We start from the raw sequence: 15,607 nt of genomic DNA, 5'->3' as shown, positions 1-15,607 counted from the left end.
GAAAATCACGAATTCGAGAACTCGTTTCTTTTATGATTTTCATCTGACTCTTATCAAACTATATTTGAATAAAGTGATGTTTTGGTGATTTTCTTCAATATCAGTCGTACAAATTCTAAGACATGAAAGAAAAGGAAATAATACAGCAGTTAAAAACGGCCCAATCCAAATCTTGAATAAAATCAGCTAAAATCCATCGCCCAAAAATATGTGGTCTGCAATTCACTTTCAAATATGACCAATCGAACATGCAGAAACGTGATCGTCTCCTACTCCATAACAAAATCAAATAACAAAAGCTAAAATTAAAAAAAAAATCTGAGACAATTGTTTTTTTGCTGTTTTCTGGCGCCAATGAAGCTTCACTGCATGCAGTCGCCGGTAGTCAGCAGCATTCCTCGGAGCCTGCCGTTTGAGAAGCCCTTTTCATGTGGCCAATCTGTTTTCAATCTGACCGCTAGTAAGAAGGCCTGTCTCCATGCCAGGAGGATTAGATTTCTTGATTTCGGAGCTCGATCATCAGGTAGTTACTCTATCCCTCTGACTCTCTCTGTGATTTAGGGATTTTTGGTGAGTTGTGGAGAAACTTTTTGCTTGATTTGTTTTTTTGGGTGAACTGAAATTCGGTATTTTGTTTTTAGGGCTCAATCTCTTTTCCAATAGAATACGGAGAAGAGTTGTGTGGGGAAATATCAATGTCGCCTATTTTAGAGTTTCTTAAAAAATAGAAGTATCTACTTAAGTTAATAGTTGAAATCTAACTATTGCCAAACCTATGGCAATGCCATATTGTGGAATTTCTATGCTATTTGTTTTATGGCCATTCTTCCTAAGTTATATCCCAATGCCAAATGTAGAAGTGAAAGGCGTTGGAATGGTGCATTTGACAACTGATGTACCTTGTTTCTGTTCTCTTGGTGAAGGAATCACAACAATCAGATCACAGGCGCAATCTGCCACACCGAGTAATGGTGACCAAAAGGATGGAAATCTTGTATTTGTTGCAGGGGCTACTGGAAAAGTTGGATCACGAACTTTGAGGTGTGCTTTCGGCTTATCTCAATGTGAAGCTGCAGCAATGTAGGCCTATTAAAGATCTATGTTTCTGAAATATTTTGTTTTCCTGCAGGGAGCTCTTAAAATTAGGATTAAACGTTCGAGCTGGTGTTAGGAGTGTTCAGAGAGCTGAACCCCTTGTGCAAGTATGAGTTCTATTTATTAAGTTTCATTAACAGCACAATATTTGCAAACTTATGATTCATGAAAATATTCTCTCTAAACAGAGTGTCCGCAACTTGAAGCTTGAGGATATTGCAGGAGGCACTCAACGTAAGCTTGTGGATGACTCGGGAGATAGTTATTTTGCTTCCCTAAAAGTTATTTAACGATTTATACGCTATACATGGCTATATGCATGTAGTGAAATTATTTATGTTACTTTGGTCTTTAGCCCAGCTATAGATAAGCTTGAACTCGTGGAGTGTGACTTGGAGCAGCTGGACCGGATAAAGCCAGCACTAGGCAATGCATCAATTGTTATATGCTGTATCGGTGCTAGTGAGAAGGAGGTTCTTGATATTACTGGACCTTACAGAATTGACTACCAGGCTACCAAAAATTTGATTGATGCAGGTAAAATAAGTTCTAATGGTACCCGGAAACTTATTGCTATAGTCTAAGTATTAGTATAAAATTTTGAAGCCACTTTGTCTAAACACGCAGAAATAATATGAAAATGATGCCCAAAACAAAACGGTTTTTCCTTTTGTTCTTGTCATCATTCATTAAGGACACAATATCTTGATTTCTTACTGATGTATGCTTATATAGTAGCAGTCTCAGTCAGGGTTTCTAACCTTAGGGTAATCAAAGACTTGTTAGTGTCAGCATCTTTTCCTTATGGTGTCGGAAATCTGTCATTTTAATATAAAAAGATGCTATAGTGATGCCTGTTTTCCATGCAGCAACCTCTGCAAAAGTTGAACACTTCATTTTGGTCACATCTCTTGGAACAAACAAAGTTGGATTTCCTGCTGCTATCTTGAAGTAAGGCTTTTCCGACATTTCAACATCTTAGTGCAGATACTCTTCTATAGGCTGCATAGCTGAAATTTCCAACTAAATCTTCCGTCCTTAATTGATTCTCGCCTTTCCTTACATGGTAAAGTCTGTTCTGGGGAGTCCTTATATGGAAAAGAAAAGCAGAAGAAGCACTCATTGCGAGTGGTCTTCCTTATACAGTGAGTTTTTGCAGTGCACCTTTAGCACATAGCAAGATAAAGATTAATTTCTTTACACATTAACTTGCTCATCGAACAAAATTGCTGCAGATAGTAAGGCCTGGAGGTATGGAGCGGCCTACTGATTCGTTTAAGGAAACTCATAATGTTACCTTATCAGAGGAGGATACTTTATTTGGCGGCCTAGTGTCAAACCTGCAGGTTATTTTCTTTCGACATTTTTTCAGTTCACAAGATACCTATAAACCGTATCTTTTGGGTAATCAAGTAGATAGAACTTTTTTTGCATAAGCAGTAATATGCTTTCATGCTCTGTTTCGATGGGTGGTCTTCTTGTATTGTAGTCAGCGATAAATTTCTATACCCTCAGTTGATTACAAACTGCACGCATGTTAAACTGGAATTTGTCGACTCATGATATATTACAGGTAGCAGAACTTCTGGCGTTCATGGCAAAGAACCGCAGCCTTTCTTACTGTAAAGTTGTCGAAGTAATTGCAGAAACTACAGCTCCTTTGACTCCTTTTAGAGATCTCTTGAAAAAGATACCATCTCAGAGACCAGATTACAATGTTAAGGTAACTTTATTCAATGTTCCTTTGTCTGCTTGTATTTGAACGATTTTAGTTGTATAGGCCTTGGCAAATTCAATTTTTTTTAAAAATGATTAACGTTTAGAAAATTTATCTGGCTGCTAGGATAAAGATGAATCAGATCAATCACCGCCTGTTATATCAGACAGCAAACCTTCTGTGGAAGAACCTAAGCTCGCTGAGGAAGAACCTAAGCCGGCTGAGGAAGAACCTGAGCAAATTAAGGCAACTAAAGCAACACCTCTGTCTCCCTATGCTGCGTGAGTTTGCACCAACGTCTATCAAATTTTGTTTTTTTTTGTTTGTGCGATTTTTCATCGAAAATCCCTTCTTATAGCTATGAAGATCTAAAACCACCAACATCTCCCACTCCTATTGCGAGCACTGGTGCTGGTGCCACCAAGCCAGAGATCGTGCCAGCTCCAGCAAGTCCCACGCCTTCATCAGTTGAAGCAAGTTCTTCAGAGACATCAATAGAAGATGTAACTCCCCAGACTGCGCCGAAGAAACCACATGCCTACTCGCCATACATAAAGTAAGTCCATTTGGCCATAGCGTACAGGATGATTTTTCATCTATCATAAATGTTGCATTAGCATTTTCTTGATATAATGCACCATATATATCTTAATTACCTTCAGTTCTTGGAACTTGACCCTTTACATTAATCGCGCAAGACCCTTAGAAAGAGTATGTGTTTGTGAACCATTTGATTTATTTGGCAGTTACGAAGACTTAAAACCTCCCAGCTCGCCAACTCCAACTTTTAGTAGTTCGAAAAAGGAGACTCCTGTAGAAGTAGAACCGCAGCTCACTGGGGGGAATGATGTCCCAACTTCACCTTCTCCTAGTTCGCCAACACTGTCTTCAAACAGCGAACCTGAAAAGCCAGTTGACGAGACACCAGAAAGCCATACTGAACCAAAGGCCAAACCCCTATCACCCTACACAATGTAAGCACATTCCTATTGTTTATAAAATATTCCCAGCAAAAAAAGAAAATGTGATTTAAGGAAATCGGTATATAGAGGAATGCAGCGTAATAGTTTGCGTGTGTGTTGATGAGCAGGTATGAGGAGATGAAACCACCAAGTACCCCGACACCTTCTCCAAACTAAGCTCTGAGTGTGAGTAAAAAGCTTCGGTAAAGAGATGCAGGTTTTGCATTCTTTTTTCAGCACACACTCTCTCTCTCTCTCTCAATTACTATTTGAATGAGAGATCATTCTTTGTCTAAATAGTTATTTATGTGATTCTGAGCAAGTCGATGATGCATCGGCTATGTTTTGGGGTGATTAATGCCATCTGTAATTCTCATTTTCTTCATGAATGATTTCGAACCATTGTCTGTAATTCTCATTTCGACGACTTTTGTTTATGACTATGATATAGAACTGTTGCCTATAATTGTGTCTTTGATCTCATCGTTATGACCGATTAAATAATACTAGTAACATCCAATTCTCATAAAAATTTGGATAGGACGAGCTTATTTTGCTACAAAATTGAAAGTGAAGTAGTTATACAGTAGAATGTATTGTGGATCAAAATTTGTAGACCACCCAAACAATTCTTAACATACTCTATTTCGACTAGTATCACTATTTTCATACATTTAATATTTTTCTCCACAGTAATTTTATAATATATAAAAAAAATAGATAGTGATTTTCATACATTTAATATTTTTCTCCATATTAATTTTATATCCAACTCTAACAACTATAATCTATAAAAAAAAGAGAGAGATAAAAGAAGGAAGAATAACTACCAAATGTTGACGGGTTTAATTTAGGGTTTATCTCTCAAACCCAGCCCTCAAATTTAGGCTTAAATCCCTAAAACTGCGAATCATGGACTCATCTGAGGCGCAGAAATGCGATGTTTATATGATGGGGTCGGCCGACCCCCCCGACCCCACCTAGATCCGCCGATGGAGTGATAGTACAAGTTTATATGATGGGTGGTGTGTTTAAAATCGTTTGTCATATCATTACAATTGTAAGAACTTGAACTTGTGATTACGCAAACTTTTTATGACAAAACACTGCCTGAATTCTTGAAATATATTCATAAGAACTTGAACTTGTGATTTTCAACTATAAGTTCATCAATTTGAATTTTTGATCATCCCTTAGTCCTAAGTGGAAAAATGATTGGTCCAACTAGTGATTTTTTATTGAAAAGACTACTAATATTATTCCAATGAGATTATAAGAGAAAATATATTGTTTACTTTGATTTGTTCACTAATTTTAAAGTTGTGCAGTTATTTTATTCTTTAAATATTCTTTTTTACATATTCATTACTATGAGTATCATTTAAAATAGTAAAAGAAAATGACATTATCACACGAAGCATGCATATATTAATTTGAAGGAACTCGGGAGCATACCGTATAAATTGCGCATGGGGGGCGCAACGTAAACTCACTGAGCAAACTCTTCTCTAACGTGCGCTTGAGTTAACTAGCTTCATATATTAATACCGGCATGGCGATCTCTCTGCAACTGCAAGCCTCCCTCATCTCAGCGCGCAACGAATTTCCGTTTCCGCAACCGAGGCCATCCTCCCAGTCTCTGACCGGAGAAGGTGCTCCGTCGAAGTCCGCCGAGTTTGATCCCAAAATTTTCCGTCAAAACTTCATGAGGCGAAATGATTACAACCGCACCGGATATGGGCATAAGGACGAATGAGCGACCAGTATTCAAGTAAGCATTTGTTCACTTCATTTTTCACTAAGATACTAATTTAATTTGGTAACTAGGTCGTAAGTGAATTGGTTACTGCAGATCTGAAATCATGTGGAAAAGTAAATTTTGAAATACTAAATTTCAATTTGGGACGAATATCAGGTGATAATTTGATGCAGAAATTGAAGGAGAATGGTAACGTTGAAGCTGGGCGAAGCTTATGGATTCTGCTGGGGAGACTCTGAGAATTGCTTATGAAGCTCGACATCATTTTCCGGATCGCACAATTTGGGCTCACTAATGAAATCACTCACAATCCCACTGTTAATCAGGTTTTCTCTTAGTCCTTAGATCTTCATCTAAATCTCTCTACAGATTGATTAAGCTTGCAATTAATGTTTAACAGACGCTGGGGGAGATGGGAGTGAAGATTATCCCAGTGAAGGAAGGGAAGAAACAATACGATCTGGTTGCGAAGGGCGACGTGGTGGTGCTGTCTGCGTTCGGAGCTCCGGTGCAGGAGATGATGCTGCTGACTCAGAAGAATGTGGAGATTGCGGACACAACTTGTCCATGGGTTGCCAAGGTTTGGCATAGCGTTGAAAAGCACAAGAAGGGAGAATACGCGTCGATAATCCACGGTAAATATGCGCATGAGGAGACTATTGCTACTGCTTCATTTGCTGGCACCTATTTAATTGTCAAGAACATCAAAGAGCTACTCTACCACCTTTTATTTCATCTGCAATTTCAATTCATGATAAACATGATCGAAGGTTGCAGGCAACATACCTTTGTGATTACATTTTAGGTGGTGCACTTGATGGATCCAGCTCCACCACAGAAGCCTTTCTCGAGGTTTATTATACTGCATATACATATATAGAGAGAGGATTGTTCTTAGTATTAGTACTAAGTTTTTGAATTTTTGTTGTACAGAAATTCAAATTTGCAGTATCATAGGGGTTTGATCCAGACAAAGATTTGGAGAGAGTTGGTATCGCGAATCAGACAACTATGTTGAAGAGGGAGAGAGCCGAGAGCCGAGAGCCGAGAGGGAGCCGCGGCCGCGGCCCTCACGCGACTCAGCCGTGTGCGCCGCGGCCCCACCACTGCAGCGGCCCGAGAGCCACGGCCCGGCCACCGATTTTTTTTTCTTTCTTTTTACCATTTTTCCTCCATTTTTCTACCCCAATTCAAACACCACTCTTTCCAATCTTTCCAATTTTTTTGCTTCGGGTTGTTGTTTTTAAACTTGAAAAATTTCGTTGTATAATTTTCCCCTGTTAATATAATACAACGAAGTTCTTGTTAAACTTTTTTTTGGTTAGGTTGTGCAATTTTTTTTATTTACAATCCAAATTGTTTTATTTTAATTAAAATTATAAATATCATAAATTATAGTCTAATAAAATTTATTGTAGTTAAATTAAAAAATATCATTAAAAAAACAAATAAATTAATTTTTATTTTGGAGCGGGCCACATTTCGTGGCCCTTGTAATTTACCATTGTGGAGAGCCCAGGAAAGCCACATTTGGTGGCCGGGCCAACTTTGGTGGCCCTTGAGGGCCATCATTGTGGACACTCTTAATCCACTCTTCGTCTGACCCGTTTGGGAATCTGGCTTAAAATATGAATTTTGATTCGTCTGACCCGTTTGGGAATCTGGCTTAAAATATGAATACTATCAAATGATTTTAAGACGACTTCAATAAAATTTAAATTATCTGCTAAAATATGGAACTACATAGAGTTAATAATTATAAACTTTTGTATATCAAGTGAATAATTTTAAAGATCAAATGCTAATTCAAATTGTGCTACCGAAAATCTTTTATATTTATATTCTTAGATTTCATTGGGCATTTACAAAACGGATATTAGTAAGTTTGTTAACGTTTTGAATGCCAATTTTTGGAACCCTAATATTTTTGTTTGCTTTTTCTCGTTTGGCAATAAACTCGGTCATTTGAGAGTTTTGGAAAGTGATAATGAAATGAGGAAAATAACTTTTATATCCTTCATAGCTCAATGACAAAATGACCTCTCAAAGCACCTCTAATGTGATTTGTCATTTTCCATGAAGTATGAACCTAAAAAAGTAAAACTATGAAGTTCACTCTTATAAGGAACGTGTAAAACCTAAAATTAAGAAGCCCATGTGAGGCTCAAACCTCGTTAAATTTAGTATAAGGTGGAGATGGAGACTGAAACTCTTAAGAGCATCCACAATGGGGTGGACTAACTAACAACCTAGCTCTAGAACTAACTATATACACATTCTTTCACATCACTAGGACTAATCAACAGCATGCCACATCACTAGGACTAACCACAACATAATAATAGCTTTGCACTAGGATTAGCTGATGCCCTAGCCAATAGAATAAATTCACAAATTCATAAATACAGAATTAAAAATTCGACACAGATATGGAAAAAGTGCAACCATTTTATTTTAAAAAAACATACGTATTTCAATTTAAAAAAAAATACATAGTACAATAAAAAAAACATCTTCAAGCTTCACTCTACTACTCCGCAGCGATAGGCATGCCCTGCATCATCCCGCTCATCCTTGCCATCCCGGGCAACATCCCCCATCCCGGGCATCATCCCGTCCGTCATCCCGTCACTCATGCCCGCCATCCCGGGCATCATTTCACCCATCTTCGCCATTCCGACGGCCATCCAATGGTACATATTGAAGTACCCGGGCATCATCCCGGCCATCCCCACCATTCTGCCGGCGTTCCCGCCCGTTGTAGTCGCGTTTCCCCTACCTCCAACGGGGAACGTCGGCGTTTGTGACTCGCTCGTGGCGGGAGAATCACTGTCGTGCTCCATTTATCTTCAATACAAATGAGAGTAGAGAGAGAAACTCGTTAATACAAGTGGTGCAAATGAAATGGCGTGCAACGAGCCGTATATATAGAGTTGAAAAATAAAATAAAATAAAAATAAAAAACGCGTTCACCGATCGCATCACTACAATAGCGGACGAGCGATCGGCTAACGCCCTTTGCTCGCGGACGACCGCTAGCCCTACCCATTCGTCCTCGCCCGTTAGCCGACTCTAGTAGTGGACGTCCCCACACCCTAACCACTAGCCCTACCGTTAGGGCGCTATTGAGAATGCTCTTAACATACACCTTTTTATGACTACCCTAGAATTTAAGTCAAAGGTGTTGGAACTTACTAAATTTGGATTCAATACAAAATATACTAGGAATGGAATGTTTAGTCTCCAGGTGTAAAGTTTTGATTTGGTAATACACAATAACTTACGTGAGAAGCTGAATCTGATTAACTGTCGTTAATAGAGATTTTGTGCGATTCTAATAGTACATTATTAATATAATTAAAATTATAATCTAATTGAAATGTTATGTGTATTCAATCAATCAAATTCTAATATAATTAAAATTATAATCTAATTGAAATGTTATGAGAATTCAATCAATCAAATTCTAAGTGAAATTCAATAGGAATTCATAACCGATGACAACATTTAGCCGGGCATGTACGAATCGGCCAATTCGAGATTGTCATATGACTATTTGAAAGTTGAAACTTTTGAAATTTATTTTGTATTTGAACTGCTTTTATAATTTAATAATTTATAATTTGAGTTAAAAAGTATTTGAAACGGATCTGATAAATTGGTATGATACATTAATATGGTAAGTTTGGTCTATATTTATGCCTCCGTATTGTGCAACTAATTACACTGCAACGGCGTCGTATCGAGAACAGTACAGTTGAGCCCTCGTAAATATTTATATAATCCCAATAAGCCCTCTCTCTGAGACCTATTTTTTAAGATTTTCTCGCTCCTCTCTCTTCAAACTTTCCCGGGAAGGAGCCGCCGCCGATCGGATCGCGATCTTTGTTCTACTCAATTTTGTTTCTGGATAGCCGCAGTTAGTTTCTGCGCTACGCAGAGAGAGAGAATTGATATAATAACAACTGAATTATGGAGGAGGAAGATTACTATATGAGCGACGACGGCAGCGAAGAGAATGATTGTAGTTATTCTTCCGATCAAGACGCGGAACCGCTCGACGGATTTGAAAACGATGATTCAGATGATCAGTGGGTCGCGCACAAAGCCCCTTATTCGAAGGTATGTGCTGCTTTACGTTTGCTTTTGAGAATGCACGTTAAAATAATTTTAATTTTAACTATTGAGTTCGGAATTTGGTTAATTTGTGAGATGGACGATGGGATTTTTGCTTAGTGAATTTGAAGTATGGATTTTTCCATGTACAGAAGCGGAATTTTAATAATTTTGATCCTTTTCCGTCCTTCCCGAGGTTAAAAAGCTGATTTTTTAATTATTTTTTTCATTCCATCTTTCTGTTTCTGTTTTGTATTGCAGTTAAATTTTGCTGTTTGATGTTAAGAAATATATTGGTCGGATTTGTTGTGTGGTATGTATATGGAATTCTGTTTCATACTTATATGGTTTTTGAGGGTTTTGTGGCATCTAGTCGTCTTTGGTTTCATTGATTAACACGGTTAGCTGTATGAACTTCAAATTATTGCTTTATGTTGCCTATTTGTTTGTTTGTCATGTTCCATTCGCTTATCAACCATGACCATGGACATGGATGCGCTCATTTATGTTGATGTTTCTTCTTCTGGGTTTTACTACCACCTGTTGACATCTGCCATAGTGGTTGAAGCGTTTTTGAACTATTCATGCTTTGGTTTATTGATTTAGAATATTTTCTGGTCCCTTTGGGCTATTTGCAGGTTATCACAAAAGCATCTCTGTTGGCTGCTCAGGTATGGAGCTACATATATTTATTAATTCTCTCTCCAGTTAAAATATGCTTTGTGTAGCTTATTTCCGGTGATAGGTCTCTCTTGAAATTTTGGATGTGGTTTGAGTAAGAAACCCAAATGACAATGGTGTAACTTAACTGAAGATTAAGAAATTGTTGTCTGTGCAGAGAGAAGATCTGCAGACTGTAATGGACTTGCTATCAGTGAGGGAACACCATGCCAGAACTCTTCTCATTCACTACAGATGGGATGTTGAGAAATTAACTGCAGTTTATGTTGAGAAAGGAAGATCTCACATGTTTTCTGAAGCAGGTGTTTCAATGACTGAGATTTTTGACCTAGATCCTGATGAACCTTTCTCTACAGTGATGTGCAGTATATGTATAGATGATGTGCCACTGAAAGATATGACCAAAATGGACTGTGGCCATTCCTTCTGCAATAGCTGTAAGCACCTTTTTCTTCATCTGCTTAAAATTCTATCTAAGCCTATTTTTGCACTTCGAAAGTTGAAACTTAACTTCATCAGAGTTTGCTATTTCTTCTGCGGTATCATAAATTTGTACTACCTCATTCTGGTTTATTATTCTTTTACCATTGCATCTTCTGAAAGATATAATTCATGCTTTCATTATGTTCATTGGTTTACGTAGTTATGTACTACAGTACTACTATAGATTTTTTGGCCTTGACTGGTTTGGTATTGACTGTATTGGTACTGGTATGTGGGAAACAATTTCAGGTTGGACAGGGCACTTCGTTGTCAAAATAAATGAGGGTCAAAGCAAGAGGATTCGATGTATGGCTCATAAATGTAACGCTATCTGTGATGAAACTATAATTAGACATCTAGTTAGTGTACAGCACCCTGATTTGGCAGCGAAGTTTGACCGATTCCTTCTTGAGTCATACATTGAAGACAACAGAATGGTTAAATGGTGTCCCAGTACACCCCATTGTGGGAATGCAATAAGGGTAGAAAATGATGAGTTTTGTGAGGTAGAGTGTTCTTGTGGTTTACAGTTTTGTTTTAGTTGCTCATCAGAAGCCCATTCCCCTTGTTCATGCTCTATGTGGGAACTCTGGATAAAGAAATGCCGTGATGAATCTGAGACCGTCAATTGGATTACTGTGCATACGAAGCCTTGTCCGAAGTGTCACAAACCAGTTGAAAAGAATGGTGGTTGCAACCTAGTTAGTTGCATATGTGGGCAAGCTTTTTGGTAAGATATGCTTTTGTGTTGAAATTGTGCTTCTAAAGCTCTACTGCCTAAAAGAATGGTTTGTGGCTTGAAGTCATGTCATGCTCTCTTTGCTTCTGCTTGGGCTTAATTTGGCTGTTTTTTTTGTCATCATAATTGCCATAAGCTGCAAGAAAAATAAGGTGCAATTTACTAATTGCTTGAGGTGTCACTTATAGTGTTTGCCTGATAGTACTTGAGTGCAAAAGGTGTACATTTGATAACAAAAATGAGAATTGTGTTATTAGGATATGTGCAAGCTTATGCCATGGATACTCTCATGTATATAGCCTTGCAGTTTTACAATTTAAATTTCATGTTGCCCGATATCTTCTAACTATTCATTTCCTTCTGTAGTTGGTTGTGCGGCGGTGCTACTGGCCGAGATCACACTTGGTCGCATATTGCTAATCATAGCTGTGGCCGTTACAAAGAAGATGGTGAGAAGAAGGCTGAGCGTGCAAAACGAAACCTATACAGATACATGCATTATCATAATCGTTATAAAGCTCACACAGACTCCTTTAAGCAGGAATCTAAATTGAGGGACAAAATCAAATCAAAGGTTTCACGGTTAGAAGCAAAAGACTCAGCGTTGAGAGATTTCAGCTGGGTTACTAATGGCATTTACAGACTGTTTAGATCGAGACGAGCTCTTTCTTATTCTTATCCGTTTGCTTTCTACATGTTTGGTAATGAGTTCTTTAACGACGAGATGACAGAAAAGGAGAGGGAATTAAAGCAACATTTATTTGAAGACCAGCAGCAGCAGCTTGAGTCAAATGTTGAGAAGCTATCCAAATTTCTCGAGGAGCCATTTGATGAATATCAAGGGGAAGAAGTCATGCAAATGAGGATGCAAGTTATTAATCTCTCTGTTATCACTGATAACCTCTGCAAAAAAATGTGAGTTAAGTCTTCCAGGAAGGGGCGGAAGGGCCATATAATACCTGAATGATGAAATTTACTCTTGCTCATCATGCAGGTATGAGTGTATTGAGAATGATCTATTGGGTTCACTTCAATATACCGTTCACAGTATAGCTCCTTACCAGTCAAAAGGCATAGAGAAGGCAGAGGAGCTAACCTTTGGAGGGAACACTCTAGCAGATAGCAATGGTAATTATCAGGAGGCAGCTGGACAGTCCACTGGTAAAGCGGTTTGAATTTACCTCTGACTTTTTATATTCATGAATTGAGGAAATGATATTGATATTAATGTTATACTGCATCTTGTCTGGTAATGGTTGACCATTTTGCTTTAGATCTTCACCTGATCTGTTTGTTACCATTGCATGGACTTGCATACTATAAATACTGTAGCTAAGCTTATTAGCCATGTGGTCAATAATGTGATAAGTTCCTTTTATTGGATCATTATCATCATATGGGAGTAGCAATATAAGTACTTGCAACTAAGGAAGTAGTGTGCTAGGGATCTGAAGCTTGGATTTCATTCTTGATAAGTCTTATGACTTATGAGAATTAGTGTGCTAGGGATCTGAAACTTGGATTTCATTCTTGATAAGTCATGTCTTTATGAGAAATAATTAAAGACCAATGAATTTATAGCCTAAATACTTTTAAGTTTTTGTTTTTACTTCTGGTTCCTAAATCTGTTCATTGATTCTGGCAATGAATGTGACTGTTGTGAAGATCAAAAACTACATAAGAACATCTTTCGTTATATCAAGTACCGTGTCAATTTTTTATATGTAGGTCTATTTTATTTTTTGATCTGTGTTACAAGCCCAATTTGGATTTGAAAACTGTATATCTATTGTGTCACTCCCTGTGTGTTTGAAGCCTTCATCATGTTGAACTATCTTGCATGTCCATTTCTTTGTCCGAAGCTGACCACATCTCTTGGTGAGTTTTTACAAAATGAACCAGTTACTACATTCTGTTGACACTCTGTCATGCATTATGTAGGGGACTCGGTAGAAATTGGCCAGCCTTCGGCATCTGGGACTTCAAGCAAGTGCTCTCAGTTGACACGGAAGCGCCCTAGAAAAGAAAGAAACACTGGTAGCATCATTGATCTCAACAAGCCTGCAGAAGCTCATCCAGTAAATGCTTACAATTATGAATAAAACTGTGCATGGAGAGATCATGGTGGAAACGTAGTATTTTGAGAGACGATTTCCTTGGGAGAATTTAACGGCCCTTTTTGCCCGGTTAGCGTGCGTATATGGTTCCCCGACCATCCTTAGATATAGTACGGAAGTAAAGTAGCTTAACTATGTACAGGTTTTTTGGGATGGTATTCTAATGTATAGGGAAATGTTGGATGGTATTTTTGGTTGTGGTGCTAAAATTTATTAATAAGAGGGGGGAAATTTATGCAAATTGCAACCGGCTTCTTTTGAGTTGGTGTGAGCTGGGTTAGCACTGCTGCTTAAATGAAGTCTTAAAATTGTTTATAAAATACTGTGAAAAATTAATATTAATATCATATACTCCCAATTTATCTTAAAGCAAAAATGATAGGTCATAATCCATATAATACAGGCGAGATGGAAGGTAATGTTTTATGAATGTGATAAAGTTTTGACAACACCGTTAGATATGGAAAAAAACAAAATAATTGTGATAAAAAACTAACAAACTTTATGTCTAGGATCAAAAACTTTTTTCCGATAAATGTAGGGGACTAATTTCGAACTTTAGTTTATTATATATCGAAATATTGGGTATTTGTCTCAGTATAAAAATACTCTATTCGTCCACCAATAAACTCTCTATTTGTTTTTTACTACTTATAATGGACCCACATTCCACTAACTTTATCTCACTCATATTTTATTAACAAATTAATATTATATAAAAGTATGACTCACATTCTACTAACTTTTTCAACCAACTTTCTACTATAATTTTTAAAAAGTGAACTACATAAATGGTGTCTGATCTTTCACTTTCGCACATAAATGGTACCTGATTTTTATTTTATATCATCTTTGGTACCCCATGACAAAAATAACCCTAGGTAACAAACAAGTGTTTTTTTGTTATGGATAACATTTTTGGAAATTTCAATTAAATAGTGCCAAACATGTGATTTTTTTCCTTCCTTTCTTATTTCTTTTTTTCTTCTTTAGTTTCTTCTTCTTTCTTTTTTCTTCATTTTCTTTTTTCTTTTTAGTATTTTATCTTCCTTTCTTCTTTATTTTTTCTCCTTAGTTATGTTTCCTCTTTTTTCTTTTCTCTTCTTATTCTTCTTTCTTTTTAGTGTTTTATACATACATCTAATTGCATTCATAATACAAATCAAGAACAAAACACCTAATTAAGTTAATTATTTAAAGTAATTAAATTAATTGAATATTTTTTATTAAAATGATTTTATACTCATTTTAGGGTTGAATATGTAACATCCCTATCCATATTTCCATATTAAGTATCAATTTTATATTTATATATGTATAATTTACCTAGTAGACACTTTAAAGTGATGATGGAAGATAAGATATAATTAAATTATGAGGAGTTAATGTAATATCCATTACTCATGTATTTAAACTTAACATGACTAAAGTATCTAATTACATATATTTATGGTCTAAATGTCTACTCCTTGAATGAAATACATTGTGTGTACATGAAATGAAATCCCTCTTTATCAATAAATATACTTTTATTTGTATACAATATTTGAGCATACGTCTAAAGCTATTAATGTTGGTCAATGAATTCTTGTTTATTAATTTCTTTTATGAGTTAAAAGGAAAGTATTGTTTTAGCTAGATCAATTCATTATCATATAAAGATTACTTTCTATTAGAGAATAAAAATTGATAGTTTTATAATTTAAGTGCACAAAAGTTATTAAAATGAGGTTAGAGAGTGAAATTTTCTTAGCATGCCACCTAATCAATTCCTATATCTATTTATATGTCCAGATGTCAAACATATATTAATATTCCATGTTTTGATAAGGAAATGACACGTTTCAGCTTATTGAAATTGTATACATTTTACTTTTATAAGTTTAGATAGCTATTATAGAAGGAACCGACTTTCATGAATACAAAAAAAAGTAACGT

The 15,607-nt window shown here is 36.6% G+C and overlaps 3 protein-coding genes across 5 annotated transcripts; all 3 read left to right on the top strand.

The window, feature by feature from the left end:
- Window positions 1-210: 210 nt before the first annotated feature.
- LOC121748223 (protein TIC 62, chloroplastic-like) lies at window positions 211-4,240 on the top strand. 2 transcript variants are annotated; one of them, XM_042142452.1, is made up of 13 exons: window positions 211-523; window positions 858-1,041; window positions 1,130-1,202; window positions 1,284-1,329; window positions 1,456-1,632; window positions 1,965-2,046; window positions 2,168-2,240; window positions 2,331-2,441; window positions 2,669-2,818; window positions 2,939-3,093; window positions 3,171-3,368; window positions 3,559-3,786; window positions 3,903-4,240. In XM_042142452.1, exons 1-13 carry the CDS (start codon window positions 355-357, stop codon window positions 3,949-3,951), a joined length of 1,695 nt encoding a protein of 564 aa, XP_041998386.1. In that variant the 5' UTR covers window positions 211-354; the 3' UTR covers window positions 3,952-4,240. The 2 variants fall into 2 exon arrangements, with proteins under 2 accessions (XP_041998386.1, XP_041998387.1); XM_042142453.1 differs by having other exon boundaries at window positions 215-523; window positions 924-1,041.
- Window positions 4,241-5,340: 1,100 nt separating this feature from the next.
- Window positions 5,341-6,723, top strand: LOC121747403 (4-hydroxy-3-methylbut-2-enyl diphosphate reductase, chloroplastic-like). Its single transcript, XM_042141438.1, has 4 exons — window positions 5,341-5,545; window positions 5,690-5,859; window positions 5,934-6,168; window positions 6,467-6,723. The coding sequence occupies exons 2-4, from the start codon at window positions 5,782-5,784 to the stop codon at window positions 6,496-6,498; spliced, it is 345 nt and encodes a 114-aa protein (XP_041997372.1). The 5' UTR covers window positions 5,341-5,545; window positions 5,690-5,781; the 3' UTR covers window positions 6,499-6,723.
- Window positions 6,724-9,357: 2,634 nt separating this feature from the next.
- On the top strand, window positions 9,358-13,910 carry LOC121749027 (probable E3 ubiquitin-protein ligase ARI2). 2 transcript variants are annotated; one of them, XM_042143638.1, is made up of 7 exons: window positions 9,358-9,655; window positions 10,288-10,320; window positions 10,488-10,767; window positions 11,063-11,543; window positions 11,919-12,467; window positions 12,547-12,713; window positions 13,494-13,910. In XM_042143638.1, the coding sequence occupies exons 1-7, from the start codon at window positions 9,506-9,508 to the stop codon at window positions 13,652-13,654; spliced, it is 1,821 nt and encodes a 606-aa protein (XP_041999572.1). In that variant the 5' UTR covers window positions 9,358-9,505; the 3' UTR covers window positions 13,655-13,910. The 2 variants fall into 2 exon arrangements, with proteins under 2 accessions (XP_041999572.1, XP_041999573.1); XM_042143639.1 differs by having other exon boundaries at window positions 12,547-12,721; window positions 13,494-13,636.
- The last annotated feature ends 1,697 nt before the right edge of the window (window positions 13,911-15,607 follow it).

The sequence above is a fragment of the Salvia splendens genome, chromosome 9 (assembly GCF_004379255.2).
Source record: "Salvia splendens isolate huo1 chromosome 9, SspV2, whole genome shotgun sequence".
Taxonomy (NCBI): Eukaryota; Viridiplantae; Streptophyta; class Magnoliopsida; order Lamiales; family Lamiaceae; genus Salvia; species Salvia splendens.
This window is presented reverse-complemented; position numbering and strand designations above follow the sequence as displayed.

Coding starts and splice junctions, on each gene's coding strand:
- LOC121749027 (XM_042143638.1), top strand. CDS start 9,506: ATGGAGGAGGAAGATTACTATATGAGCGACGACGGCAGCGAAGAGAAT. Junction 10,321..10,487: donor CATCTCTGTTGGCTGCTCAG/GTATGGAGCTAC, acceptor TTGTCTGTGCAG/AGAGAAGATCTGCAGACTGT. Junction 10,768..11,062: donor CCATTCCTTCTGCAATAGCT/GTAAGCACCTTT, acceptor AAACAATTTCAG/GTTGGACAGGGCACTTCGTT.
- LOC121747403 (XM_042141438.1), top strand. CDS start 5,782: ATGAAGCTCGACATCATTTTCCGGATCGCACAATTTGGGCTCACTAAT. Junction 5,860..5,933: donor ACAATCCCACTGTTAATCAG/GTTTTCTCTTAG, acceptor AATGTTTAACAG/ACGCTGGGGGAGATGGGAGT. Junction 6,169..6,466: donor ATACGCGTCGATAATCCACG/GTAAATATGCGC, acceptor TTTGTTGTACAG/AAATTCAAATTTGCAGTATC.
- LOC121748223 (XM_042142452.1), top strand. CDS start 355: ATGAAGCTTCACTGCATGCAGTCGCCGGTAGTCAGCAGCATTCCTCGG. Junction 2,442..2,668: donor GCCTAGTGTCAAACCTGCAG/GTTATTTTCTTT, acceptor GATATATTACAG/GTAGCAGAACTTCTGGCGTT. Junction 3,369..3,558: donor GCCTACTCGCCATACATAAA/GTAAGTCCATTT, acceptor TTTATTTGGCAG/TTACGAAGACTTAAAACCTC.